The sequence below is a fragment of the Anser brachyrhynchus genome, assembly GCF_964034855.1.
Source record: "Anser brachyrhynchus genome assembly, chromosome: 16".
NCBI lineage: Eukaryota > Metazoa > Chordata > Aves > Anseriformes > Anatidae > Anser > Anser brachyrhynchus.
Genome location: NC_137734.1, coordinates 16,194,428 through 16,221,218, shown reverse-complemented (window position 1 = coordinate 16,221,218; position 26,791 = coordinate 16,194,428). Strand labels below are relative to the sequence as shown.

The window sequence follows — 26,791 nt, the reverse complement described above, 5'->3', positions numbered from 1 at the left end:
GAGAGGGTAAATCAGGAGCTACTGGTCGGAGAAGTCTGTAAATGCGTGAGAAACATATGAGCCTCTCCGTGAGCAATCAGGGGCCTCACTGCCACTGGTAGTGACGAGAAAATACACAAGGGAGTTCAAAGGACCAGTAATGAGGGCATCCTCCATCGTAGCATGCGTCTTAGGCTCTTCGTGCTTCTCTTCCGTCCTGCTGTGCTGTGAGGAGGGCGTTGGGAAGGAGCTTGGTCTACAGGCAGCAGCATCCACCACGAGGTCTGGGACGTGTTTGTCCCAACCCTTTGCTCTGGAGCAGAGGTGCCTGGTCTGGCTGCACCCTGCTCTGGTTTGGCACCACCGTCCCTTGGTGTGATGGGGGATGAGCCAGGTGGCTGCTGGGTCTCCCCCGACCTGTGGGACCTGCCACGGGCTGCACCGTGGGCTGTGTGGCCAGGGAACAGCACATGGTGCCCCGATGGGGTCCGTGGGCCCAGGCCAAGCACTGCCAGACAAGGGGGCTGCTCTCAAAGGCAGCCCCCAGCAGTTTTGTGTGGTGGCCTGGGGGGGCCAGGGCTGCGCTGATCCTGGGGCTGCTCCCAGCTAACACCGATGCAGGCGGGGACAGAGGTGTCCTGTGTCCAACGGGTGCTGCCTTCTCCTGCTGGCTCTCTGGCGACACGAGGGAGCTGGTTCACCGTGAGCCTCTCTGTGTCTCCTGCAGAAGCATGCCCGAGGCCAGGTCCTCTTCGACATGGTGTGTGAGCACCTTAACCTTCTGGAGAAGGATTACTTCGGCCTTACCTTCTGCGACTCCGACAGCCAGAAGGTGAGGATGGGGAACCCCTCTACAACCACCCCACTGCTGAGTGGGGTCCCCAGCCCGCTGACATGTTGTCTCCTCCTTTCAGAACTGGCTGGACCCCTCCAAGGAGATCAAGAAGCAGATCCGCAGTAAGTGGTTGGGGAGGGCCATTCCTCCCCAGTGCTGGGCTCCCAGACAGCTCGGCCCCAGCCACTGTTTGCGGCTGGGCTGAGCCCTCACCTCCACTTGTAACTTTGTGCCCTTGGTGGGTTCCAGGTCCCCGGCTGATCACAGGACAGGGCAGGGATGTTGCCGGGAGCCTGGTGTTCCACGGGGTCACACATGAGAAACCTGGGAGGTAGTGGCTGGAAACCAGGCCCTGTGCAGGTTCAGCTGCTGTGGCAGAGAGCCTCCCTGCTCGTTGCCCCCTCCCTAGTGCGCTGTCCCTGGCTGCTCAGTCCTTGCTGTGCCCTCCATCAGCTCATTTTAGTAGTGTGGCAGAAAATGATCGTCCTTTTCTGTCAGGTTAGTAAGTTAAATCAACTGACGGGGCACTCCAACAAACTCAAGCACTGAGGCATGGTCAAGGCCAGGAACGGCCCAGCTTATTCAGGTGCCTGTTAGCCCTGCCCACCTCCCCTCCTGTTCGTGACAGGTGTGGGCATCACAGACCCAGTTTGTGCCTCTGGAGAGCATCCGAGACTTGGTCCCCGCCCTGGGTGCCATCTCCTCTTGCCCAGAGCAGGGAGGATGGGGATGGGTGGAGGCAGGGTGAGCTTACTGGGATGGGTGCTGGGATGCAGGGGTGCCTTTGTCCAAGGTGTTGCCTTGCTGCACCATGCACTGGAGTGGCAGAAGGGCTGTTGCCTATGATGTCACCTCACTAGGACATGTGAGGCTTTTGCTGTGACAGTGTTAGTCTCTGCATGGAGTGAGCTGAGCTGATGGGTCCCAAGATGTGATGCTTTTCTATCCCCAGCTGTTTGGGGACGTTTACCCAAATTGCACTGTTGTCCTGACAGTTGAGTGGCTAGAGCAGCTGGGAGCTGCACAACCTCTCAGGGGTTCATCTGCCTCATGGCAGCCTTTGGAGCTTCCTGACCCTGTGCCAGGCTTGGGTGGAGTCTTGGGACCCTTTAATAAATGCCTGGATGCTGTGTGCACTCCGTGTGCGGGAGTGAGGGAGATTCCTGCAGGCAGCCAGTGTAGCCCCTGCCCTTACTGCTCCCTACTTTTGCTAGGTGGACTCTGGAACTTCGCCTTCACTGTGAAGTTTTACCCTCCTGACCCTGCCCAGCTCACGGAGGACATCACAAGGTGAGGACTGCCCTTAGGAGCCTACAACGTGGTGTGCCCTTGGGCACAGCTGCTGGAACAGCTTCCAGAGGGCCAGGCGGGAAGCGTGAGGAGGGGCAGCACTCAGGACAGCAGCAGGGGTAGCCAGGGGAGTTGTCAGAGGCTCGCTGTCTTTCTTCTGTGCATGGCATCTCTAAATCACACAGAATGGGGCTGGGAAGGCATCTATTGGAGGTGGCAGTCCCACGGAGAGTGGTGCAGAGTGGGTGTTCTTTACATGCAGAGCCTCCACAGGGAGCCCCAGCCTGCTTCCAGGGCATGCGCCTCTGCCCTGCTCTTACCCTCTGTCCCCTTCTGCAGATACTACCTGTGCCTGCAGCTGCGTGCGGACATCATCACAGGGCGCCTCCCCTGCTCCTTCGTCACGCACGCCCTGCTGGGCTCATATGCCGTGCAGGCTGAACTGGGCGATTACGATGCCGAGGAGCACGTGGGCAACTATGTCAGCGAGCTTCGCTTCGCCCCCAACCAGACACGGGAGCTGGAAGAGCGCATCATGGAACTGCACAAGACCTACCGGTGAGCTGCGGGAGGGGACAGGCTATTGGTGAGGGAAGGCACTGGGGAACTGGCCTGTGCCTCGTGGGGCGTCTGGCCATGTGTCCCTGTCTCTGTCTCTCTGCAGGGGCATGACTCCTGGGGAAGCAGAAATCCATTTCCTGGAGAACGCAAAGAAGCTTTCCATGTACGGGGTGGACCTGCACCATGCCAAGGTACTGGGCTGTGGAGCTGTGGGAGCGATGGCCAACGCCAAGCCCTGTTCTGCCCTGGTGCCAGCACACCCCTGGCACATCAGGGTTTACAGTAGCTCCAGCTCCTGTTTCCTACAGTTGGTGCAGTGACGAGAGAGAGAGTTTAAATGTGCAAGCTGCTTTGGGTGCCCGTTAAGTGCAAGAGCTGAACAGGGCTGGAACTGTTGTTTTAGCAAGGGGAAGTGCCAAGTCATGCCCCTGGGGAGGAACAAGCCCAGGCTCCAAGACATGCTGGGGGCACCTGGCGGGAAAGCAGCTGGTCAGGGAAGACCCTGAGGGTCCTGGGGGGGACAGGAAGTTGAATGTCGATCAACATTGTGCTCTTGCAGCAGAGTATGCCAATAGTATTCTGGGCTGCATTAGGCAGAGCATTACCAGCAGGTCAAGGGAGGTGGTTCTTCCCCTCTGCTCAGCAGTGGTGAGGTCACACCTGGAGCCCTATGTCCAGTTCTGGGATCCCCAAGATGCTGAAGAGACTGTCGCACCTCCCATATGAGGCAAGGCTGAGGGAGTTGGGACAGTTCAGCCTGAAGGAGAGAAGGCTTGGAAGAGGGTCATCAATGTTTATAAATACCTGAAGGGAGGGTGCAGACAGGACAGAGCCAGGCTCTTTTCAGTGGTGCCCAGGGACAGGACCAGAGGCAATAGGCACAAACTAAAACACAGGAGGTTACTTCTGAACATCAGGAAACACTTCTTTACTATATGGGCGACTGTCACAGCACTGTCACAGGTTGCCCAGAGAGGCTGTGGAATCTCCCTCCTTGGAGGTATTTAAAATCCGTCTGGACATGGTCCTGTACAACCAGCTCTGGGTGGCCTTCCCTGAGCAGTGAGATTGAAACACATGGTCCCTTCCAACCTCAACCATCCTGTGATTCTGTGACCTCTGCCAACTTGTCCCACTTAGAGTGCTAGGCAGGAGGGAGCATGGCACTCCAGAATGGACTGGTCCTTACTGGGCTGCTGAACCATCTCCTCCTGTCCCTCTCGCCTCCTCCAGGACTCAGAGGGCATTGACATCATGTTGGGCGTCTGTGCCAACGGCCTGCTCATCTACAGGGACCGGCTGAGGATCAACCGTTTTGCCTGGCCCAAGATCCTTAAAATTTCCTATAAGAGGAGCAACTTCTACATCAAAATCCGCCCTGGTGAGGTGAGTGCAATGGGCCCAGCGCAGCCTGAAGTGGAGCTGTGTGGGGAGATCCTTTCCTAGCCTCATCTTCTGCCCCAGGAGTCCCAAGCTAATGGCCTCAGCTGGCCGAGAGAGGATAGCTCCTGTGGTGAATGGAGGTTTTCAGCAAGTGCTTTCTTGTTTGCACTCTCATTTTCTCACTGACATGATGTCTTTGGCCACAGCAGTTCAGCAGGCTCAGGACACCCCACACTCCTTTCCCCGTAAGCCAGACACTGTGACCCTGCTGGTAAAAGAAGGTGTCCCAGGAAGGGAATTTCAGGACCGTTTTTGATATTTGTCTTCCATACTTCAAAAAAAAAAAAAAAGAGGCTTTTCGTTCGTTTTCTATCATTGTTTTCTGACTTTACTTTCACTCTCTTTACTTTTACTTGCACTGATGGGAAAATGCATTTCCACCCACACATTTCCCAGTGGACAGCACATCTGAGATGGAGAGAGAGACTCTCTCTAGCCAAAACAAGCCGTAAAAGTTTTATGTTTCTTGAGGGAGTTTCTCTCTCACTGAAAATCCATTTACAGTTGAGGAAAGTGCTTAGGTCAAAAATTTAGGCGGTATGATCCTACCACCCAGTGGGACTGGGCATGGAACTTTCCAGCATTGTTTTGAAGATGTTTTGTGTGTCATGGCTCCTGCCAAGGCAACCTGAGGGCCTTGGCAAGGCAGATCCCATCCCACCGTATCCTCTAGGGCAGGATCTGCCTGTAACAGCATGTCTCTATCTCCCCCAAGTACGAGCAGTTTGAGAGCACCATTGGCTTCAAGCTGCCCAACCACCGCTCTGCCAAGCGTCTCTGGAAGGTCTGCATAGAGCATCACACCTTCTTCAGGTGAGGAGCCCTTTTCCAGGCCTCAGAGGCAGGCATGCTCCTGCCTCTGGCCCATTCCAGCATATTCGTGTGGGGAAGGGGAGCTCCTGCAGTGTCCCAGCTGCCTGTGCCCTTCCCAGGCAGGAGCTGGCCATCCTCCCACTCTTTGCGGGTGGGCTGTCCCCTGCCTTTCAGCCCCCTGGGTCTGGCCACTCTACCTTTCGTGTGCAGGGAGGGAACAGCTCTGCCCCTCTGTCAGCCACAGACCTGCTGTGCTCCAGGTGTGGAGGCTCTCGTTTGTCCTCCTCATGTGGGGAGCTGTCTCTGCTCTGTTGGCTGCCCTGTGCCACTGCTGCCCAGGACCACTTGCTGGTTCAGTCCTCGTCTTACGGCCCTGAATTCCCCCCATCACTCCTTTAGCCCTGCGCTGTGGCTGGCCCCTCTCCTTCACCGTGGTCTCAGCTCTGCTTTGCACACCGGTGCTGGGGGGCAGTGCTGGGGGGCATGGCTGGGACTCGCCGATGCGACCCCACCTCTCCCATCCCCAGGCTGGTGTCCCCAGAGCCACCCCCGAAGGGCTTCCTGGTGATGGGCTCCAAGTTTCGCTACAGCGGGCGGACGCAGGCACAGACACGGCAGGCCAGCGCCCTCATTGACCGCCCAGCCCCCTTCTTCGAGCGCTCCTCCAGCAAACGGTACACCATGTCTCGCAGCCTTGATGGAGGTATGCCCCAAATTGGGGAGGGGGAGGGAGATTGGTCCGCTGGCGGGAGCAAGGAGGCAAGGAGGAAGGTTCAGAGGGGTGCAGCCAGGGTCACTTCTGGAGGCTGTCCCTGACTAGGTGCCCATGGCCTGTCCCCACACCAAGTGGTGGCTCAAACCATGTGAGCAGCAGGGCCGCAGGCACAGCTGGCTCCGCTGAGCCAGGGCTGGGGTCTGGGCAGCCTGGGGATGGGGCTGTCCCCAGCTCCTTGTGCACAAAGCAGGTGTGGAAGCCAGGCTGGTGCAGGGAGGGAGAAGTGGGCTGAACTTTGGGTCATCAGCACCATCAGGAAGCCCTAGGACACGTCTTTCCTGCTACAGATGCTCTTGGGGCTCCACAGCCACCATCTCCTAGCCAGGCTGGGGTGGAGGGCTGGTGGGGCAGGTAGGGCTGGGAAAAAATGCTTGCTGCCTGTGACCTGGGCTCTCCCTGCACACCCAGAGTTCTCACGCCCAGCCTCCGTCAGCGAGAACCACGATGCTGGAGCAGAGGGTGAGAAGCAGGATGAGGATGGTGAGTTTGGCAGTGGGAGACGGTCCGAGACGGAGGACGAGGAGGTGACTACCCCAACAAAGATCAAGGAGCTGAAGGTACAGACCTCGTGGGCAGAGGACCGTGAGTTAGGTGGGTGGGCTGGCCCACGCCCACAGCAGACATGCAGCAGGCTGGGACACGGGCATCAGGGCTCCATCTCCCTGTCTCAGGGCCATGCTGCAGGTGGGAAGGGTCACATCAGGACAGAGTCATCTGGAGCCCTTTCTCCACCAGGCAAGCCCAGTGCTTGGTGTGACCCGTCCTGCTTGGGGGCATGGCTCTTGGCCTCACCGCTGGACACAGAGCTGTCACACCCTACCAGCAGCTCCGATTTCCCCAGCACCCTCCAGCTTTCCTCAGGGCTGGCCCCCAGCAGAGCCCAGTCCCTAGGCAGGACTGGTCCCCAAGCAGTGCTGATCACGGGGCGGTCCCATGCTGGTGTGCAGGATGGGGAAGGGCCAGGCGTGCCAGTGGTCACCACTATGCAAGCAAGGAGTTCCCTAGCCATGGGAAGCATGCTGGGCCCCTGCTCCCTTGGCACCCTGTAGCTCTACACGGCCCTGCTTGGGGATCCCGTGGCCGTGCCCACAGCCCCATTGTTGTGCAGCTATGGCCCTCTGCTCTCTGCCCTGGCCCTGGGTTGGCTCAGGGAACAGCCCAGCCCGTCTCAGCCCTGTACTGAGCCGGGGTTCAGTCCTCCTGTGCTGATAACCGGTTCTGACTGGGGGCAGGGGGGCACAGCCAGGCCCTGTGCAGGCACCTGAATTCAACTTAACTGTGATGCTCTTGAGAAGTTTCCTCGACTGACCCTGCTGGTTACTTTTAACCCTCTCTTTGCTGCCAGCCGGAGCACGAAACAACCCCCAGGCACAAGCAGGAGGTATTCTCTCTCTGGAGTATCTTAGTTCTCATCGGTGCATCATATTGTCCATCCTTTTCAAAGCACCACTGTGTGTCACCCTATTTACTGGAATACAAGATGCACCGAGGCGGGGGGTTGGCCTGCTAGAGACACCCGATGAGCAGACAGCTGGGGATCTGCCCCAGAGCACACACAGCATCTTCTATCCCACTAAGTAAGGTAGTCCTAACTGTATGTGTGAGCAAGAGCCCTCCCAAGGCACAACGGCCAGGCCACCATGCCGAGTCCTTGGCCCATTGGGAAGACTTGGCTTCTGCTCATGTTACTGACTCCTCCATGTCCTCTCCTCATGTCTCCTCTCTGTCCAGCCCTGTGGCCCTATCTCTCCCACTGAAGAGACAGCCCCGGCACAGGCTGGCCCCATCGTTCCCACCTCCTGGCCTATGCTTTGCTTTTGGCTTTCCTGACTTGGGCTGTGCGTCACGTGCCCTGCACAGAGGCTCGCTTTTCACGAAGCCCCTTGCTGCCTTTCTGCCCTGCCGGGAGCAAACGAGTCCCTGAGCATCCTTTGGCGCTGACCTGTCAGAGGCAGACACTGACAGCCACCCCCATGCAGCGGAGGGGCTTCCCGACCAACTGTGGCTGGCCTGGCCAGGGTGAGCTATTGCAGGCAGGAGGGAGGCTGTGTTCTCCCGTCACACAAATTACCTGTGCCTGCGGTGCTACCTCCAACAGAAATGGGCAGCAGAGATACCCCCGGCCTGGGTCTGCCGATTCATCCCAGCCTAAAATTCACAGTTGCTCTCCAGGTTTCTCTTCTACTCAGAGTGGGGTTTGGATCATCGCTGGACCAGTCAACAGAGGCCAGTGCAGCCCTAGCAGTGCTAGCCAAGTGGCCATGAGATGGGGCTTGCTGCACTTCCTCTATGCAGCCCTTGGCATCCTGCTCAGCACAGCAGGGCAAACCCTGCTGGTGCGGTGGGCACCACGGCTCCTGCAGGCTGGCGTCTCGCCCCCCAGCCCAACACTGGTCATGGTCCCTCCACTGTCTGCTTCATTGCTTAACCCTGCTGCATGTGCATGTGCTGCTCCCGCAGCCCTGTGCCCCCTGGCACTACCCTGAGCCTAGAGGTGGGCAAACCGTGAAGCACATGCAAGTGGACAGGGGAGTTTGTCCATGAATTCTGCTGAACCTTCACGATCTGTATAATTTGTCTGAGCTTTTCATGGGACTCCTTTGGATCTCTGGGATTTCACTGAGCAGAGATATGGGGGAGGGGAGATGCTTCAGCTGACTCCTTTCGAACCTCAAACCAGGTTTGAGTTTGAAGCAGAAGCTGGGTTCTTGTTCGGAGCTAGTTTGCCCACCTCTGCGGCAGAACAAGGGGAGCCACCCTGGTGCCTGTAACATCACCAAAGGATTCTTTAACACCTAAATGTAACCTTGCGCTTGAGCTCTCTGAGCTGTCCTCTTTCTACAGCAGGCAAGACCCAACCCCACCCCAGACTGCTGTTGGGCCCAAGCTGGTCCATGTTGATGCAGGTTTGGATCCGTGTTGGTCATCTTTGACCAGCCCTTGACCTCTTGCCCTTCAGCAGAAACCCCCCTTTGAAGGCACTCCTTCAGAAATGCCGATGGGCGACTCCCTGAAGCTCTTGCTCAGAGGACTGGCCAGTTTCCTGCCCTGCTGGGACAGAGGCTCTTGGTCCTTTTGTGCCTTGCATGTGAGAGCAGCACAGATGAGGTTGCTGATATTTCCAGTGGGCCCCTATCCCTTGCCTGATCCCTAAGGAGAGCCCTCTCTCTTCTGTAGATGGTTCAGCTCATCCTCAGCAGGCCATGCTGGAGATGCCAAAGGGACATATTGTGCCCTGCACAGAAGGAAGACCACTGTGGGTGTTCCACCACTTGCAGTTCCCTGCAATGGTCTTAAGTGAGAACTGCAGCCCAGGGTGCTCTTATACGCTCTACATTTGGCTCTTGAGACCCTAAATTCAAGCCCAGTGTAAAGCAACCTCTCCCCAGCGTCCCTGATTGTCTCTTTTGCCTTGGCTAGTGCTTTAACCATGATTACCTTCCTCTCTCCTTCCCCAAGTTTTTAGACAAGCCAGAAGATGTTTTGCTAAAGCATCAGGCCAGCATCAATGAGCTGAAACGGACCCTGAAGGAGCCCAACAGCAAGCTGGTTCACAGGGACCGGGACAGGAGGCTGCCTTCCTCACCAGCCTCTTCCTCGCCCAAACATGAGGATGAAACACCGAAGGGAACCCCAGAAAAGGCCAGCGAGGTTTGTTCTGCTGCTTGTCTTATGGATGGGATCAAGCTGTTCATGGGGAGGTCTTCATCAGTTGCTGGGCTCCTGGTCTCTGCCTCTAGCACAGCCCTGGGGAGAGCAGAGTGGGAGCTGTGTGTTGGGCACAGCGGGTAAAGCAAGGGAGCCTCTGGCCAGGCTGTTGTCTCCAAGTTTTGTAATGAGCTAACTGTTTCCTCTCTGCTGGTAGTGATCTCCCTTTATGCCCAGGCACTGCATGGGGTCAAACTGGTCCTTTTCAGGGGGATGTGTTTGTTACCTGTGGGTTGGGCTGTGAGATGGGGCCTTCTTCACCCTTTATCCTATCAGGGCTCCTGCTTGTCAGCACCCTGTGCAAGTCTTGTCTGATGGGTGTCCCCAGGAGTGCGGGGCTGGGCTCCTGCACAGAGGTGCTCTGTGGCACACTGACCTGCCACGACCTGGTTGGTGGGAGCCGGAGGAGGGGTGCTGGGTTGAGTGGTGCTGTGCTGGGATTCTGCATTTGTGTCCTCTCCTCCTGGCATTTTATCTGCTGGCTTTGCAGTGGGACATCTGCCCTAGGAGAGAAAGGAAGATGCCTGGGGTGCTGGAGCAGGACATCTGGGCTGTGCAGAGTCCGTCCGTCCGTCCCCCCCCCCCCCCCCCCTCAGTGCAGCTGGGTGCTGCACAGGGTTGGGCTCGTGCTTGGCTCAGCCCAGGCAGTGGCCCAGGCCTCAATGGTGAGGGTATTCCACAGCTCGGACACCCTCTCCCTCCCTCCCATGTGGGCTGAGAGCACCGGACCCTCCATGCTTGCTCTCCCCACCTCAGCGTCCTCTCCCCTGCAAGAGCTGTGGAGCCAGCAGCCGTGAGCTTCAGGCCTCATACACTCTGCGTGTGGGGCACTCCCTGCCCCAGCTCTGTCCTGGAACTGTTTCACTGAGCAAGTGAGGTCATGGCACTGCGATATGAGGAGGGGCTCTGGGGGAGGCTCGTCTGGGGCCTCTCCATGGGGAATTTGTGGTGTGCACATGTGCCTGCTGGTCCCCTGGAGATACGGGGCTGGCTCGGCTGGGGCTACAGAGCAACCCAGGCAGAGGAGAGTTGCAGGAGGTAACAACCCCTCAACAAAGCGCCAAGCCAGAAAGAGGAGGAGGGTTTTTAACCTCACATCTGTTTTAGAAGCATATGTATAGTGTGCAAAGAAAGACCTAAACGTAACATCTAGACCTGGCATAGCTGGTGATCTCTGTTCATCCATCCATCCATCATCCACCCATTTGTTCCTTCATTCCTTCTCATGTGCTCTCTCTCTTTCTGTGTCTGTCTGTCTGTCTCTCTCCCTCCCTCCCTCTCTCTCTCTTTCTCTTTCCCCATGGGTGCTGGGGTTTCCGTGCTGACACAGAGGATGGAAGAGGACACCTTAGACGATTTTGCATCTGAGCACGGAGCTTCCCTATGCATGGAGTCTTTCACGCAGAAAAGCCTTGTCTCCTCTCCTGAGGTTATCATCATCCCCTTTCTCTTCCCTTGGCTTCACAGTTTGCCCTCTCATGGTGCCCCTCAGGCAGTGTGAGGCGTTCCTGCCCTCTAAGCAGAGCTCAAGCTGTTTGCTGGCACCCCTGGATGGGTCTCTGGGGCAGGGCTGTTGGTGGAATCTGCTCCTGTTCCTATTGCTTTGAATCTGTGAGACAGGGTCCTGGGAGACCTTCCAGTGAAGCCCCACTGGCCTTGAGTGGTGGCAGGGCATCCCCCAGGGTTGGCTGTGCTCTGGGTGAGGGTCCATGCTGGAGCTGGTGCCAGGGGTCCCAGGAGGCAAGTGCTGAGCACCACGGCACAGGTTCTCTGCAGGTGTCTCCTCCAGGTGCAGACAGGCACCCAGCTACAGGCTGTCTTCAGCAATCCCTTGTGCTTTCCCCTCCCTTCAGCTGCAGTTACAGTTGCTGAGGCCCTGGCACCCGGAAGTAGGGCACCTCTGGATGCATCAAAAATGTTGGATTGGCACCTGTACACAGCAGGATCACCCTGCCTTCCAAGTCCTTGTGTGCTTCCTGCCTGTGAGGGACGTGGGCACAGCACTCCTTGCGTTCAGGGTTCGTTGTCGTGTGATAGCGATTGTTTCCTGGGACAGCTGAAAAAAGATAGCACTGAGAAGAAGAAAAGTGGTCTTCGAGACTTGGTTCTGATGTGGTTGGATCCAACCGCGCTGAAATGTAGTGCACAGCAGTGCTGGGGTGCGTGTCCTCCCTGAGTGCCCCCAGAAAAGGCATCAGGGGAGCAGCAGCAGGCTGGGGCAGGTGGACAGGGGAGGGGTGGAGGGGGCAAGGGCGAGGTTGGTTGCACCCTGATGCTCCCTGATGTCCCCGGCTGTGATGCTGCTGCGAGCGGGGTGACCGGGAGTCCTCCCTGTGCACGGGGACTGTGCTGTGGAGATGAGCCAAGGCAGGATGGGCAGGCCTGGCTTGTTGGCCCCACTGGGGTCCAGTCCCACTGTGCTTGGGGAAACTGAACTTAGGCCCAGGCCACTGCCTGTGCTGCCCGGCCCACACAGGCAGCATCTGCCCCATCTGCAGCTCAGAGCAGCCCTTGGCTCGGTGCTAGAGATCCCAGCGCTGGCAGGGGCAGGTTCTGCTCCACCAGGACAGCTGGAGTGTGAACCTGGGCTGAAGCACGTGTCCCCGAGAGGTGGGATGGATATGAGTGAGGGTTTGAGCACAGCCTCGGGCTTCAGCAAGGATAAATGCACCTTCAGTGAGGCTTGGGCTCTGTGGCAGCATCTCCTGTTTTGTTCTGGGCCCCTCTATGTGCCAGTACTTGGGGGTTGCTGTGAACTTCTAGGTGCCAGTACTGCACTTGTCTACAGAAGGGAGATGCAATCTCTGCCGGAGCAGAATGCTGCAGCCTGTGCACAGAAACAGCAGCAACGAGGTGTGCACGCTGCACTAAATGCACGCGTTCCTCTCTTCTGCCCTCCAGAGGCCCTTGGGGTGCCAGGGCTGTGCTGAGGTGCTGACAGCCAGCTGGTCTCACCTGAGGTTTCTCTCCACACATTGGCAGCTGACATTCAGCATCTGATGCATGCAGCCTTGCCCACATGTGGCTGGCGCTCTCCATGAGGAAGTCAGGATCCCATGAGGATGATTGCACGAAGACCGGCACATCTGCAGAGCTTGCATCGTGCTCAAGTGGAAAGTCCCTTGGTGCCCATGGGGTTGCTGAGGTTGGGTTATCTGCCACCCCTGCCTACGTGTGGTCACTTCTCCACCTTCCCCTCCTTGGTTCTCACTCTTGCTGGAGGAAGAGTGCCGGACTGGGAGTTGGATGGAGTCTCCTCAGCTTCTGGTGACAACAGTGTCATCATGATCTTGGATTCATTAATTCTTCCCTCCTTATTGTGAGGCTTGTGCATTCCTTTCAGGTGAGCTGGGTCTTTTCTTTGCAGAGGAGCAAAGAAAAATGGCAGGTACAACAGGAACAGTGCCAAAGGGAAAACCTCCTGACTGCTCTGGGCTCCTCTGAGGTTGTGAGCTTTGCCTGCAGCCATCAGGTGCAGAAGGCTGTCTCTGTTCCACATTGTCGTTGCATTTCTTTCCCGTCTCCGTGTTTGTCCTTTCTTGTGACATGAAGGCCGTGGTGAGAATGTCCTTCCCAGCTGCTCCTGTTCTCTGGAGAAGGTGTGTTAGGGGGAAAAAAAAAAACTCCAAAGCTCCAGAAGTTCTCTGCTTTCCTGGAGGTATCCAGCTGTTTGCACTGAACGTACCCAGGAGTCCTCAGGCTCTGGGGGGCTGCCAAGAGCTGTGGAACCAGAGCTGTGGCCAGGGCTGGCCTTGAGCCACCTGCAGCAGAGAGTTCAGAACATACTACAGGGCAGTTGGCTGTTTCCCTGGCACGGGCTATGCTCATCCCAAGAAAGTTTGAGGAGAAGCTGGTTTAGAGATAAATCCGGAGATTTCGTTTTTTCCTTACTGGTTATGAGGTACTGCTGTGGATCAACATATTGTTCCAGGCTTCAGAAGACTTAACCTAACGCTCTTTAATGTACAACAACATTTGTCTAGAGCCTTACCTCAGAGCAGGATCCTGACCAGGCTCATCATCTTTGTCTGGGGAAGGTCTCCCCCAAAAGGACTCTGTCTTACAACCAGAGAAAAGGGAAGAAAAAGCTGAAGAGATCTGTACCTGTGCTCAAGCCCTGTCTATCAGTGCATTGGCTGCAGAAAGGGTCGATCGGTGAGGCTGCGTTGCAGGACCAGAAGAGCTGTACCCTCAGGGAAGTAAGCCGTCCTCTGGCTGAATCAACCATGAGCATTCCTAGTGTTCAGAAAAGGCTGGAAACTGATCTGGGCATCCTGGTAGGCCCAAGGTACCCATTTAGCTCATGGTAGTGGTGCTTCCTGGGTCAAACTTACCCATGAAAGACACAGATGTGCCTGGGAGTCACTGAGTACCTCTGCTGTGGCTTCTGTGGACCAACAAGAAACAAAACCATGTGAGGAGACCACTGGGGGAGGCAGATGTGGAGAAAGTGGCCTGCAGAGCAGGCAGTTTTTGGGAACGCGGGTACACTGAGAATTGATACCAGGGAGGCTTGTGCAAGGGGTGCTGTGGGAAGCTGGTGGAGGATGGCTCTACTGAAGGGTCTAGGCTCCTCAGTGCTCACAGCCAGTTGTCATGGTGCAGGCCTGCTCCATAGCCTCCTGCTGCAGTGCAACAGCCGCTTGCTCTCACCAGAGCGTGGCAGGGAAAGGAGCCAGCACTAGGTATGCTGACTGCCCAGGTGGTGCTAGCACCACAGCCTGCGATGCTGAGTGCCAGCAGCCATAGACCTTTCTTTGGCACCTGGTAAAGAAGGCAGGAACTAGGGGGTGGCATCTTTTTTGTTGGGGGCTCTCACCAATTTTTAAACTGAAGCTTTGAACTGAAAGAGGGTAGATTTAGATTAGATAAAAGGAAGACTTTTTTTACTCTGAGGGTGGTGAGGCACTGGAACAGGTTGCCCAGAGGAGCTGTGGATGCCCCATCCCTGGAGGTGTTCAAGGCCAAGTTGGATGGGACTGGGGGCAGCCTGGGCTGGTGGGAGGTGTCCCTGCCCATGGCAGGGGTTTGGAATTGGGCGTTCTTTAAGGTCCCTTCCAACCCAAACCATTCTGTAATTCTGTGATTTCTGATTCCCCTCCTTGTGGAGGCCTTTCCATTACCAGTTGTTTTTCCTCCTTTCTCTCTCTCCTCTAATCTCGTTTTCCCTTCTCTCTCTCTCTGTGCTTCCTTCTGTCCTCTGTTTCTCTTTATTCGGTATCAATTAGGTTTCCATTCTGGGTGTAACCACTCCCAACATTCACCCTGGCCCCTCTGTGTAGGGTACTGCCGGTCCAGCTCTCCTTTGCATTACTTTGTTTTCCTCGTTTGAGTAGGGAGAGTGCAGCCAGCCCCAGCTCCCTGCGGCTGACGTGCAGGAAGGTGCTGCAGAAGGCCAGTTTCTCTCACCCTGCAAAAGCAACACTGGCTCTGTCCTACTGGCCAGTGTCCTGGGCGTCCCATGGTGTGGGCAGAGCCAGCCCAGAGTGGCCATGGGAGCCCCGTGGTGAGCTCTGCAGGACCTGCAGCCCTGCCCTTCGTGTGTGTGCAGTATGTACCCTAGGATGGCTGAGGAGGCTGCTGGGCTTCCTCATCAGTACAAATGCCCATTGCTGTTTTCCTGTTGCTGTGTTCTCATGGGTTATTTTCAGCCTTCTGTTCCAGAATTGGAAAAAATTTATCCCTGCTTTGTCTTTGGAGCTTGTGAGGTCTTCAGGGGTCTTGCAGGACAAACACATGACTGTACCAAGTGTATGTAGTAATAGTAATCTGGCATCCACCCCTGCACAGCAGCATAGCTTCACTGTGTGCTATATCAAATACTCACTGTGTCTTTGCAGCAGGATGCTGCAGCCTTCACTTGGTCCTTGCTGCAGTCCCTGCAGCTATCTCAGCCGCCGAGCCTATGTTTTTTCATTTTACAGTTAACTTTTTAAAGGTTGCTTTTCTGAACTGCATGGTTTCAGCATCGCTAGAAACCTCTGCTAAATAATTGGTTTTGATGATATTTCCCAGGAGATCTGGAAAGGAAGGATGGACCTTGGAGTGAATCCAAGTGGCAGCGTCTGGTAGGAAGGGGAAAGGGCCTTGCTGATGCCTAAGGTGGCTTCTCTTCTTGCTCATGCTACTTCTTGCTCAGTCCAACTTGGTATTAGGGCATGTGGATGAAACTGAGAGTGAAGCTAGACAAAACAACCACTGCTTACAACAAAATCTCACCCTTAGCTCTCATAGAAACTGTTCGGGCCAGCTAAAAACAGGAGTGAAATGGGGAGTCCCAGTTTGGTTTAGTCTGCTGTACTCCCCTGCCTCATGGGGAGCTCTGTTAATGTGCCTGCTGAGAGCATTGCTCCCACTTCTTTATTTCCAAAAAAGTGACAGATTTTGCAGGTATGTTGGTAGGCCATTGCCCATAACAGGAGGTGGTCCAAGGCCCTGGAGAGGACTCAGCCACTTTCACAGCATCAGCCCCCTTATTTTAAGTACCTTCTCTCCATCAATGCCATCAGTTGTCAGGCTCTTTGTATATACCCTGCCTCAACTCTTGCATGAACAATAATTATTAATTTAGTCAACCCCATCTAAGGCACATCAGCTTTCTGTTACTCATGAAAGCAATCATCAGCTGTTAGGTAAAGTATGTTTGATGCTAACTCTTCTTGCTCCAATTGCAATGCAGGGCTCGGAGCATTGGGTATTTATAGAGAGAGAAACTTCTAGGCTGGAAGAGGTAGCTCTAAAGAAAGCTCTGGGAGTCAAGAAAGAAGAAGCACGTGCAGGTACTTCAGAGGTGAAAATGAGTGTGAGCATGTCGAAAGTGGAGATGGCAGTAGGGAAAGCCAAGGAAGTGGCAGGCCAGGAAGAGACAACAGATGCAGATCTGGAGACCTGGAAGAGAGCAAAAATGATTGCTAGTCCCGAAGATTTTGAGTCTGTCTGGGAGGACGAGATCTGTGAGAAGGAAACCAGGGAGGAGCCCAGCATGGAGGCAAAGTGCTTGCCACCTGAGAGAGCAGAGGAGGAGCCCAAAGAGAGAGGCGAGGGAGTAACTGCAAGTGCACCAGGTCTGTCCAGGCCAAGCCAGCAGCCTGAAGAGAAGCAAAGGACCAAGACTTTGGGACCAGATCTGCCCCAGGGAGAAAGCAAGATGATCTCTGAGGAGCACGTTTCTGCAGCCTCCAGGAAGCAGGATACCAGAGTGCTAACTGCAACCACAGAGTTCATTAAAATTAAAGTGAAGTCTAGTGATGACAACACAGAGACTTCTGCTACACAGAGGATCATCTACTTAGGAGACCTAGAGGGAGATGAGAAGGACAATAAAACACATCTGCTTTCAGAGGCAGGAGGACAGCTTGACTTGGTGGAGATGCCAGAAACCACAGTGAACAGGCCAGGAGAGGGATCAGAGCCCACAACACCCATGGAAGAAAGGTTCCAGTCCACTTCCTCAGTGTATGAGCAACAGAGAGCAGCATCAGAAAAACCTGCCGTAGTGCCAGAGCAGCCTGAGACAGGCTATGATGAGACAAGCCCTGCAGGACGTCCTCCCTTGGAGCAGGAGCACTGTTTGTCAGTGCAGCAAGAGGAAGCAACAGCGAGTCTTAGGGGCTGTGAAACACAGGAGAAAGATGAAACCATGTTGTGTTCCCAGGAGGTGGGCTCAGATGAAAAGGATCTGCAAAGCCCAGTAGGAGGATTGAAGCTGAGTGCCCTGGAACAGGAAGGCAGTAGGGCTGAGGACCTGAAACAGAGCCCAGCTGCAGGAGAGCAGTGGGGCACGGACGTCTCTGTGACAGAGTGGAGGCTCTCAGAAAGAACCATACCTGATGGGAATGAGGAGGAAAGCTCCAGAGTGGTTCTGCAGATGGAAGAGATAGAGACTAAATCATCCTCTTCAGCTGTGCCTCAGCCGGGCTGCCCTCATGCCACTGCAGGGCTGGAGGAGGATGAACCCAGCACTCCCACCCCTGGGCCCTTTCCCCAGCAACCAGGCCCTGTCCCTGCAGAGCCAGCCCAGGACACAGAATCCGAAGGCCAAGACCTGTCCCAGGGCACCAGCCTTGTGAGAGGTGTGGGCACACTGGAGTATGTGAACCCCTCAAAAGAGGTGACGTGCAGGGAGGCAGGTTCTGCAGGGGCACTCAAGGACACGAGCCCTGTGACAGAGTATGAAACACCCGGGGACGTGAGTTCTGAACCTGAAGAAAGACCACAAGATGTGGGCTTTGCTACAAGGAAAATACACCAAGATGCAAGTCCTGTTGCAAGAGGACTACACCAAAACATAGACAGTGCAGCAGAGCCAGTCAGAGATCCGGCCACAGGGGAGGATGTCTGGGACTCAAACCCTGTCACTACAAAGGGAGTCCAGAGAACCACAGAAAAGCCACTCCAGGAAGAAAAGCCTATGATAAAAGAGCTCTCCCAGAACATAGGGCCCAGATCAGGAAAGCTGATGGGAGATGAAGGCTGTGGAATGCAAGAATTATCCCATGACAAAAGCCCTTGCATGAAACAGCTGTCTCCCAAGGCAGAAGAAGCAGAACAAAAGACTGAGACCATTATAGGACACCTGCCTCCGAAGGGTCCTGAGTCTGGAGGGCCGCTCCACACTGCACATACCAAAGCACAAGAGCCGCCCTGGGACTTGGAGTTTAATGTGGGACAAGCTCTGCAAGGCAGGAGCTCTGTGGTAGGAGAACCTGCTAGGGACAGTGACCTTGCTCTGGGGCAGCCAGTGCAGCCTCCCAAAGAAGATGCTGATGTCCTGCACTCCCACTCCACTGTAACGGGAATACGTCAAGAAAGCACAATGTTCCAGCTTTCAACCTCTATGTATGAAGGCAGTGAAGAGCTGCAAGTGAGCAGTGGGATACAGAAGAGAGAGTCTGGGCCATTGGTGTGTACTGATGGTAGGACAGAAACTGTGTCCCAGGAGCACAGAGGTGTCACCGAGGCCCCGCTCCTGGGTAGCTGGCAGGACAGTGAGAGCTACAAGAAGACCTCAGTGGCCTCTAAGATTAAGATGTTTGAGCAAAGTGAAGCTGAGCGAAGGGCAGCCCAGGAGGAAGAAGAGCATTTGCCTGAAACTGAGAGACCAGCAAAAGCAAAGGGGAAGATGAGTCTGACACAGGACGTGCTTTTGAACACAGGCCCCATCTCGCCTCCGTCGCTGACAGGTACTCCGGTGGAACTGGCATCCAGTGTGGGCTCATTTGCCCTCAAGGGGCAAGGGGCTGGTTCGGGAAACTCCTCTCAGCCCCTGTCTCTGAAGGAAGATGTTTCTGTTGATCTGGAGCATGGAGAAGACAGTGCTGACCTGGCTTCCCCTGACTCCGGCTGTGAACTCACACTGGCAGAAGCCGTGGTAACTCTTCCAATGAACTGTCCGGATGGAAAGTTCATGCGCATGTTGTGTGGCTCTTTATTTACCATGTTCAGTGGCACCTCACACATCCATTGACTGAGAACAGTCGCTTTGCATCCCCTGTCCTTTTATGTATGTGTGTGCGGTCAGGCTTATTTGCTGAATGCAGACCTGCTGGCTAGTTGGTTCATCAGCTTTTTGTTTCGTGATACCTCCCCCCCGCCCGACATTTTGGCAACCTGGAGAATGCCACTCGCTAATCCTGAAAATGGGCACCCAAGCCTCATGTCCAGGAGCAAGAAGGGAGATGGGGGGTTGGATTAAGGAGGTGTGGCTCTGCCACAGATGTACATACACCAGTCAGCAACATGCCCACGCTTCCAGCTTCACCCCTGCATTTCTTACGTTGATAACCCTTCTTGCTTAGCTCACCAGCCTCACCCATCCTCCCCTGTCTTCGGCAAGCTGGTGGCTGGATGATGAAATAGCTTTCTTCACTCTTGTAAGCATTAGATCAGCTCCTATAGAGTTAATTTCCTCAAAACTAACCATTTTCTCTAATCCAGAGCAAATCTCAGGAACCAAGTGGGGAAGAAAAGGATTTATCTGACCCGTCTGTAAAATCCAGCATGAAAGAAGAGAATTTAAAGACTGCTGTTCCAGTGGTCTTACAGGTCTCACTGCTGTTTTACTAACTGCTTTTTGCCATAGTATGATAGCTCACCTTAAGCAGCTGAGGACTGTATGCTTCCAGCTCCTCTCCCCCTGGTAGAGCTGTTACGAATGTATTTATACACACACTCACACACACACACACACACAAACACATATGCGGCTGTGTTCCTCTTGCGTTTGTTTGACACCCTGTTTCTCATACCTCTCAACCTCCCAGCAGTGCAAACAAAAAGTGCCTTTGCCAGCAGAGCCTGGCACGTTGCAGGGGATGGCTCTGGCAGCAAATGCTTGGACCAGAGTCCAGGAGGTGGGCTTCCCGTGGCATTAGTGGGATGATTTCTAAGGGAGAAATGCCTAGAGCAAGATGCAAAATAAAGCAAACGCATGGGTCTAGATTTCCCATCGCTTCATGACAAAATATGGCAAGAAGAGATGTACCCTCTGATGGCAGAGTTGAGAGGTATGTCTGTGTTTGGGGAGCAGCTGGTGGAGGGAGGTAGTCCCTGGGCTCTGATCGTGCTGTCAATTACACTGACCGAACACACGATCTGATGCCTTAAGAGTCACCCCTGGTTGCGCGAGGCCTTTGGAGGGGGGCTGGTGGGCAGCTGTGGTGTGTCTAGCCCTCCTCCCTCTGGGGTGATGTCCCCCAGCCCCACATGGATGCTCCACTTGGGCTGAGCTCAGTGCAGTTGGCACGCTCCTTCGCTTCTCCTTCACTGTACCTTGCTGATGGGGCCCTTTTCTTTAAAACTCTTCTTTTTTCCCTTTGTCTTTTTTTTTTTTTCGTTCCCAGTTTTACCGGTGTATGATAGCATTGGCGTTTGAGCTGTTTCTGAATGTCTCTTAACAGAGCTGTTGTTTTGCATACATCTGCTTTCACTAGGTGCACTGATGTGCCTCTAAGCTGGCCAAGCTTTTCTGTGTGACTGACCCTTTTTTCCAGTGATTAATTACCAGTAGGCTTTTGGCAAAATCAGATTAAATAACCCTTTTCCCCCCACCCCTGCAAAGTCGCTGCTGTCAGAAAGGTTTCAGTTTCCATGCTTGAGTTGTGTTTAACTCTACTCTGTGATGTTCGCTGCAGCCTTTTCTCCTCCTCCTCCCCCCTCTCCTCTGTCAGCGCAGCCCGCGTTGCCGTGCCATGCCATGCTCACTGTCTCCATCTCTCTCCATCATTGTGTCTCATTCAGAGAGCAGGCTTGAGGGAGGGCACCGAGGAGAAAGCTAAGCCACCTCGGCACAGGGCTCCTGAGAGTGACACTGGTGATGAGGAGCAGGACCAGGAGAAGGACGCAGTGTTTCTGAAGGACAACCACCTGGCCATCGAGCGCAAGTGCTCCAGCATCACGGTCAGTTCAACCTCCAGCCTGGAAGCAGAGGTGGACTTCACAGTGATTGGTGACTTCCATGGAACAGCCTTTGAGGACATCTCCCGAAGCCTGCCCGAGCTGGACAAGGACAAGAGTGAGATGGAAGATGAAGGCCTGGTTTCCTTCCAGCATACTGACAAAGTTGTTCCTGGACTGGAAGAAGATGTCAAAGTCAGGGAGAAAGTCTCCCAGCCCAGCACAGATGTCTCCCAGCTAGAGGTACACAGGGAAGCCGTTCCACCAAGATTGCTTCGGTGCTGTCATCTCTCCATGTTCTCTGTCCTGGTGCTTGGTATTGCCTTCCCGATGTGCAGTCCCACATCAATTTGGAAGAGCATGCTAGCTTTCAGACTGCCTGGGTTCCTGTCTGGTGTAACTATTTTACCCTGATGCATGCTCTTGTCTGTCTTGCATGGTTCTTTCTGTTTGGGCAGGGGCATGGCTCTGTCGCGTGTTTTGTGCATCTGCTAACCAGAAGTCATCACTGTCTCTTAATACGCTGTGTCTGGCTGCCTAGCCTGTCCCTCACACCACTACAGCATGTCAGCAGCTGGAAGGGCATGTTTTGGTAACTGATGGCTCTGTCGCTGTATTTTGCATGAAGTCAGTGCCCAGTTTGTACAGCGAAGAGAAATGTGCTGCCAACTATCCTGTCTGCTCGTGCCTGGGCAGGAGAGGTTTGCAGAGTAGCCTGTGAGAGCAGCTCTGAAGGTCGTGGAGGGCCAGCCATACGCTGGGAGTGCTTATAGCAGGGCTAAGAAAGCTGCATGTGGCACATGTGTGTCCGAGGGGAAGCTGAGCGTATGCTGCTGTGAGAGGACAGTAAAGCCAGCCCCACCTTGGATGAAATATAGCATGATCTCTGCGCGGGGCCAGAGCATCTTCTGCCTGGGCCAGTCAGCGCTGGCCACAGCTCCCCAGCCCCGGCCAGGTGAGTTCCCCAACTGTTCTCTGGAGCTGCTCACAGCATGAGTCCAGACCTGGAGCCAGGAGGAAGCTACAGAAGAAAGCAAGTTGCCTCTGAGACAGCCCTTGTTTGGAGCATCACATGCTGTGTGCTGCTGGGCTGTGGGCTTGGATTATCAACTCCAGCACTCAGCAGGGGCAGTTGTCTCAGAAATGCTGGGCATGTGCTGGAAACCCAAGTTTCCCCACGTTAGCCTCTGTCTGGCAGCCAAGCGTCACCGCAGCTGTCAGGAACTGAAGCAGATCATAGAAATGCCAAAGGTCACGAGAGAAATAGAATTGGTGGGTGAAGACCAATTTGCCCTGACCTGTGGTGTCTATGAATCTGTCCAAAAAATCCCTGGCAGCCTTGGGATGGAGCATGAGGTCTGATTTGAGGTATGTCAATCCTGTAGGGCTCTTTGCATGGTAGCTGTTAGCCCAGTGTAGCAGCTTGGCCTCTGCTCTTGGTCTGGTGAGGGCCAGCGTGACACTTGCAGGTTGTCGCACACAGTCGCGCTTGCAGGAGATTACAGTGGGGCCCTGGTCAGGCACACTGGTGCAGGAGGAGCACTGAAGTGTCCTCTAGGCAGGGCTGCCTTGGTGCGCCCAGGGAAGCAGGTTTCGTTGGAGCAGTGGCTGACTTCCCATGTTTCTTCTGCAGTCACGAGCCCTGAAAACGGATGCTGTGACTGTTTGCCTGGGGTTGGGCACAAAGAATCCTGAAGACGCCTCTGCTCCTCACCAGATCAGCACCCCAGAAGCAGCCCAGGTGACATGGCTGGGTCTGTCCTTTCATGGACCTGCTCCCTGATGGCTCTGCAGAGCCTCAGTCCAGGAAAAACTGGCCCCAGACACCAGTGCCGTGAGGGCCAGTGGCTGAGCCAAGACCATTGGGGTTCTCTGCTTTCTCTTGTCTTGCTGTACTCCCCAGAACATCAATTCAAAGCCTGTCCAAAGTTACTCTGCATTTACTTTTCCATGCAGGCACCCTTGAACCCCTCCCCTACACGTGCTTCCCTTGCCCAGCTTGCCATGCTGCTGCAGTGCTGGATGTGGCGATGTCTGCAGAGAGGGACGGTCACCATGTGCTCCGCACTGTGCTGCTTGGCCCACGGGCATTGCTTCCCTGACAGCAGGGAAGTAAAGCTCCATCTCTGCAGATGTAGCCCCTTCACAGGTACCTCCAGACTCACTAGGCTGCCTTTGCCTTTGGCAGGTGGAAGGAAGCGCCCTTGGCCACAAAGACGCGACAGCTGCTGCTCAGGCAGTCACCGCAGAGACTGTGCCAACAACCTCAGTAAGCGGGGCTGGCCCTCACGGTGCTGGGGCTGCGGACGTCCCGTGCCATCCCCCTGTTTTGGGGAGGGAGGCTGGAACAGGCCGTGCTGCTGGGGTGGGGAGAGGAAGACCTCGCCTTGCCAGCGAAGGCTCTGGGGCGAGCTGCCCTGCTCCAAAGCTGCCCTCTGGAGCTCGCTGCACTGGCCTGTGCGTTGTGCCAGAGCTCACCTGCCCGTGTGCTCTTCTTTCAGGATAACACCACCAAGCCTGGGAAAGGGGCTGGCCCCGTGACAGAACTTCGCTCTGTGTCACCGGTGAGTGGGGCACAGGAGGGAGGGGGGGAAGGAGAGAGGTAGGCAGTCCCTCAGGGCTGTGCTGGCCATCCCGCTGTGCAGTGTTGCAGCGCAGTGACCGTGGCTGATCCCATGGTACTGGGCGAGAGCAGAAGGGCGCGTGGGTACTGAGGGGCAAGAAGGCTGGGGAACCATGCCCGTGGTGTTTCTCCTGTGGTGGATATACACCCTGAGCATCAGCTGGAGGAGGATAATTCCCCAGAATAAAATAAAAAATAGCCCAGTTCCTGGTGAAGTCTCAAGCGGGCTGAGATATCTTTAGCACTGAGGATGCTGCCAGACTACCCAGGGCCATGCTTAACGTCTCATAACTCCGTGGAGGTGACAGCCATCAACAACCCTGCCCAGGAGCAGCCCTTCCTGTATGAAGTGTCTTCCTACTTGATTATTCCTTTGAAATGGAATCAAGCTTGGCTAAATGCCATGTGCCACCCCATGCTGGTCACCTGGTGAGCCTGGAGCCCAGGGAGGTAGTGCTTGGCTCAGGCTTCCCAGATGCTTCCACGAAAAGCAGAACAAAGTGCTGCGTTTAGGGACAGAGGAAGCCTGAGAACCCTGCCTTTACATTGGCCCTAAGGCACTGATGGGCAAGAGTGAGATGCTGTCATCTAATCATCATCTTGCTGCAGAGAGACTTTTTTTGTTGGTCTAGGCTTGGGGTAGCTGTTCTGCGCCACATGAAAACACACATCCAGTCAGAAGCACAGCACGTCATCTTTTTCCTTGCCGTGCTCTCCCCTCAGCAAGGCAGACACGCTCACCTCAGCAACATTGTCCCAGTGGGAAGGTCCCAGACCTTTGGAAGCACCAAGGGAGCCAGCCCTAAAGGCTCCCCTGTGGCAGCCCCTGCTGACACTCCTGCTCTGTCCTGCAGATCACCGGCAGCTCCACTGGGAAGGAAGTGCTCACCAGCATATTCAGTGCCACTGCAGAAACCCTCTCTACTTCCACCACTACCCATGTTACCAAGGTAAGAGCATCTCCAAACGGGGCAGCCAAGAGGGGGCTGATGAAAGCCAATGGAGTTTGAGGAAGGTGGAGTTATGCTGTTGTTGGTACAGAAGAATCACAGAATCATTCAGGTTGTAAAATACCTAAAATCATCTAGTCCAACCTTTAACCTAGTTCTAGAGTCCAACGCTTACCATGCTACTAAGTGCTACATCTACATGTTTCTTGAAGACCTGCAGGGTTGGTGACTCAACCACTTTCCTGGGCAACCTGTTCCAATGCTACACAACTCTTTCAGTAAAGAAATTTCTCCTAATATCCAACCTAAGCTTCCCCTGGTGCAACTTGATGCCATTTTCCCTCATTGCATCGCTTGGTGCTTGGGAGAAGAACACAATCCCCACCTCGCTATAGCTTCCTTTAAGGTAATTGTACAGCAAGATAAGATCTCCCCTGAGCTTCCTTATCTCTAGGCTAAACAACCCCAGTTCTGTCAGCTGCTCCTTGCAATACTTATTTTCTAGACCCCTCACCAGCTTCATTGCCCATCTCTGGACACATTCCAGGGCCTCGATGTCCTTCTTGTAGTGAGGGGCCCAAAACTGAACACAATAGTCAAGGTGCGGCCTCACCTTAGCCAAGTACAGAGGGACAATTACTTCCCTAGTCCTGCTGGCCACACTGTTTCTGATAAAAGCTAGGATTCTGTTGGCTGCCTTGGCCATCTGAGCACAACGCTGGCTCCTGTTCAGCCAGCTATCGACCAGTATCATCAATTCATCTGGCTATTAACCAATACCCCCAGGTCCCTTTCCGCCAGGCACCTTTCCAGCCACTCTTCCCCCAGCCTGTAGAGCTGCTTGGGGTCGTTGTGCCCCAAGTGCAGGACCTGGCGCCTGGGGTTGTTTTGCCCCAAGTGCAGGACCCGGCACTTGGCCTTGTTGAACTTCATACAGTTGGCCTCAGCCTATCCAGATCCCTTTGCAAAGCCTTCCTACCCTCAAGCAGATCAACATGTGCACTCAACTTGGTGTCATCTGCAAACTTACTGAGGATGCACTCGATCCCTTCATCCAGATCATTGATAAAGATGTTGAAGAGAAGCATCCCCAGTACTGAGCCCTAGGGGACATCACTTGTGACCAGCCTCCAGCTGGATTTAACTCCATTCACCATGACCCTTTGGGCCTGGCCACACAGCCAGTTTTTAACCCAATGAAGTGTACAGCCATCCAGGCCTTGAGCAGCCAGCTCCTTTGGGAGAATGCTGTGGGAAACAGTGTCAAAAGCCTTACTGTAGTCTAGGTTAGACCACATCCACAGCCTTTCCCTCATCCACTGAGGGTGTCACCTTGTAGTAAAAGGAGATTAGGTTCGTCAAGCAGGGCCTGCCTTTAATAAACCCGTTCAGACTGGGCCTGATCGCCTGGTTGTCCTGTAAGTGCCGTGTGATGGCAGTCAAGGTAATCTGCTCCATGAGCTTCCCTGGCACTAAGCTCAGACTGACAGGCCTATAGTTTCCCTGATCCTCGTTCCAGCCCTTTTTGTAGGTGGGCATCATGTTTGCTAGATGCCAGTCAACTGGGACTGATAGCCAGGACTGCTGATAAACGATGGAAAGTGGCTTGGTGAGCACTTCCGCCAGCTACCTCAGTACCTTCACGTGGATCCCATCCGGCCCCATAGACATACATCTAAGTGGTCACTAACCATTTCCTTCTGGTCTTCATTCTGTGCCCCATCCCTACCTACCAGCTCAGGTGGCTGAGTACCCAAAGAATAACTGGCCTTATTTCTAAAGGCTGAGGCAAAGAAGGCATTAAATACCTCAGCCTTCTCATTTCTTGTCGCTATTTCCCTCCACATCTAATAAAGGATGGAGATTCTCCTTAGTCCTCCTTTTCCTGTATTTATAAAAACATTTTTTATTGTCTTTAACAGAAGTAGCCAGATTGAGCTCAAATTGGGCCTTGGCCCTTCTAATTTTGTCCCTGCACAGCCTCGCAACATCCTTATAGTCCTCCTGAGGGACCTGCGCCTTCTTCCAAAAGTCATAAACCCTCTTTTTCTTCCTGAACTCTAGTCACAACTCTCTGTTCAGCCAGGCCAGTCTTCTTCCTCACCAGCTCGTCTTTTGGCACATGGGGACACCCTGCTCTTTGTACCTTTAGGATTTCCTTCTGGAAGATTGTCCAGTCTTCCTGGACTCCTTTGCCCTTCAGGACTGCCTCCCAAGGGACTCTGCCAACCAGTCTCCTTAACAGGACCGAAGTCTGCCCTCCAGAAGTCCAGGGTGGTGGTTCTGGTAATCCCTCTCCTTACTTTTCCAAGAATCAAAAACTATTAATTCATGATCACTGTGCCCGAGGTGGCCTCCAACCTTCATATCACCTACAAGTCCTTCCCTATTTACAAGCAAAAGGTCCAGCTCTGTCTCTA

General features: G+C 54.6%; 1 protein-coding gene across 19 annotated transcripts in view; it reads left to right on the top strand.

The window, feature by feature from the left end:
- Positions 1 to 26,791, top strand: part of EPB41L1 (erythrocyte membrane protein band 4.1 like 1) — an 80,319-nt gene that overhangs the window by 45,354 nt on the left and 8,174 nt on the right. For 6 of the 19 annotated variants that reach the window (XM_080558850.1, XM_080558839.1, XM_080558856.1 and 3 more), the window contains 19 exons: positions 707 to 811; positions 894 to 936; positions 2,029 to 2,104; positions 2,444 to 2,662; positions 2,769 to 2,856; positions 3,899 to 4,051; positions 4,824 to 4,921; positions 5,449 to 5,624; positions 6,105 to 6,253; positions 7,042 to 7,077; positions 9,156 to 9,347; positions 10,735 to 10,833; positions 16,084 to 18,774; positions 19,341 to 19,448; positions 20,643 to 21,041; positions 22,432 to 22,539; positions 22,987 to 23,067; positions 23,300 to 23,362; positions 24,276 to 24,371. In XM_080558850.1, the coding sequence (XP_080414976.1) occupies positions 707 to 811; positions 894 to 936; positions 2,029 to 2,104; positions 2,444 to 2,662; positions 2,769 to 2,856; positions 3,899 to 4,051; positions 4,824 to 4,921; positions 5,449 to 5,624; positions 6,105 to 6,253; positions 7,042 to 7,077; positions 9,156 to 9,347; positions 10,735 to 10,833; positions 16,084 to 18,774; positions 19,341 to 19,448; positions 20,643 to 21,041; positions 22,432 to 22,539; positions 22,987 to 23,067; positions 23,300 to 23,362; positions 24,276 to 24,371 (4,980 nt within the window). The remainder of the gene's footprint in view (positions 1 to 706; positions 812 to 893; positions 937 to 2,028; positions 2,105 to 2,443; positions 2,663 to 2,768; positions 2,857 to 3,898; positions 4,052 to 4,823; positions 4,922 to 5,448; positions 5,625 to 6,104; positions 6,254 to 7,041; positions 7,078 to 9,155; positions 9,348 to 10,734; positions 10,834 to 16,083; positions 18,775 to 19,340; positions 19,449 to 20,642; positions 21,042 to 22,431; positions 22,540 to 22,986; positions 23,068 to 23,299; positions 23,363 to 24,275; positions 24,372 to 26,791) is intronic. The other 13 variants (XM_080558840.1, XM_080558842.1, XM_080558847.1 and 10 more) reach the window with 11 other exon arrangements.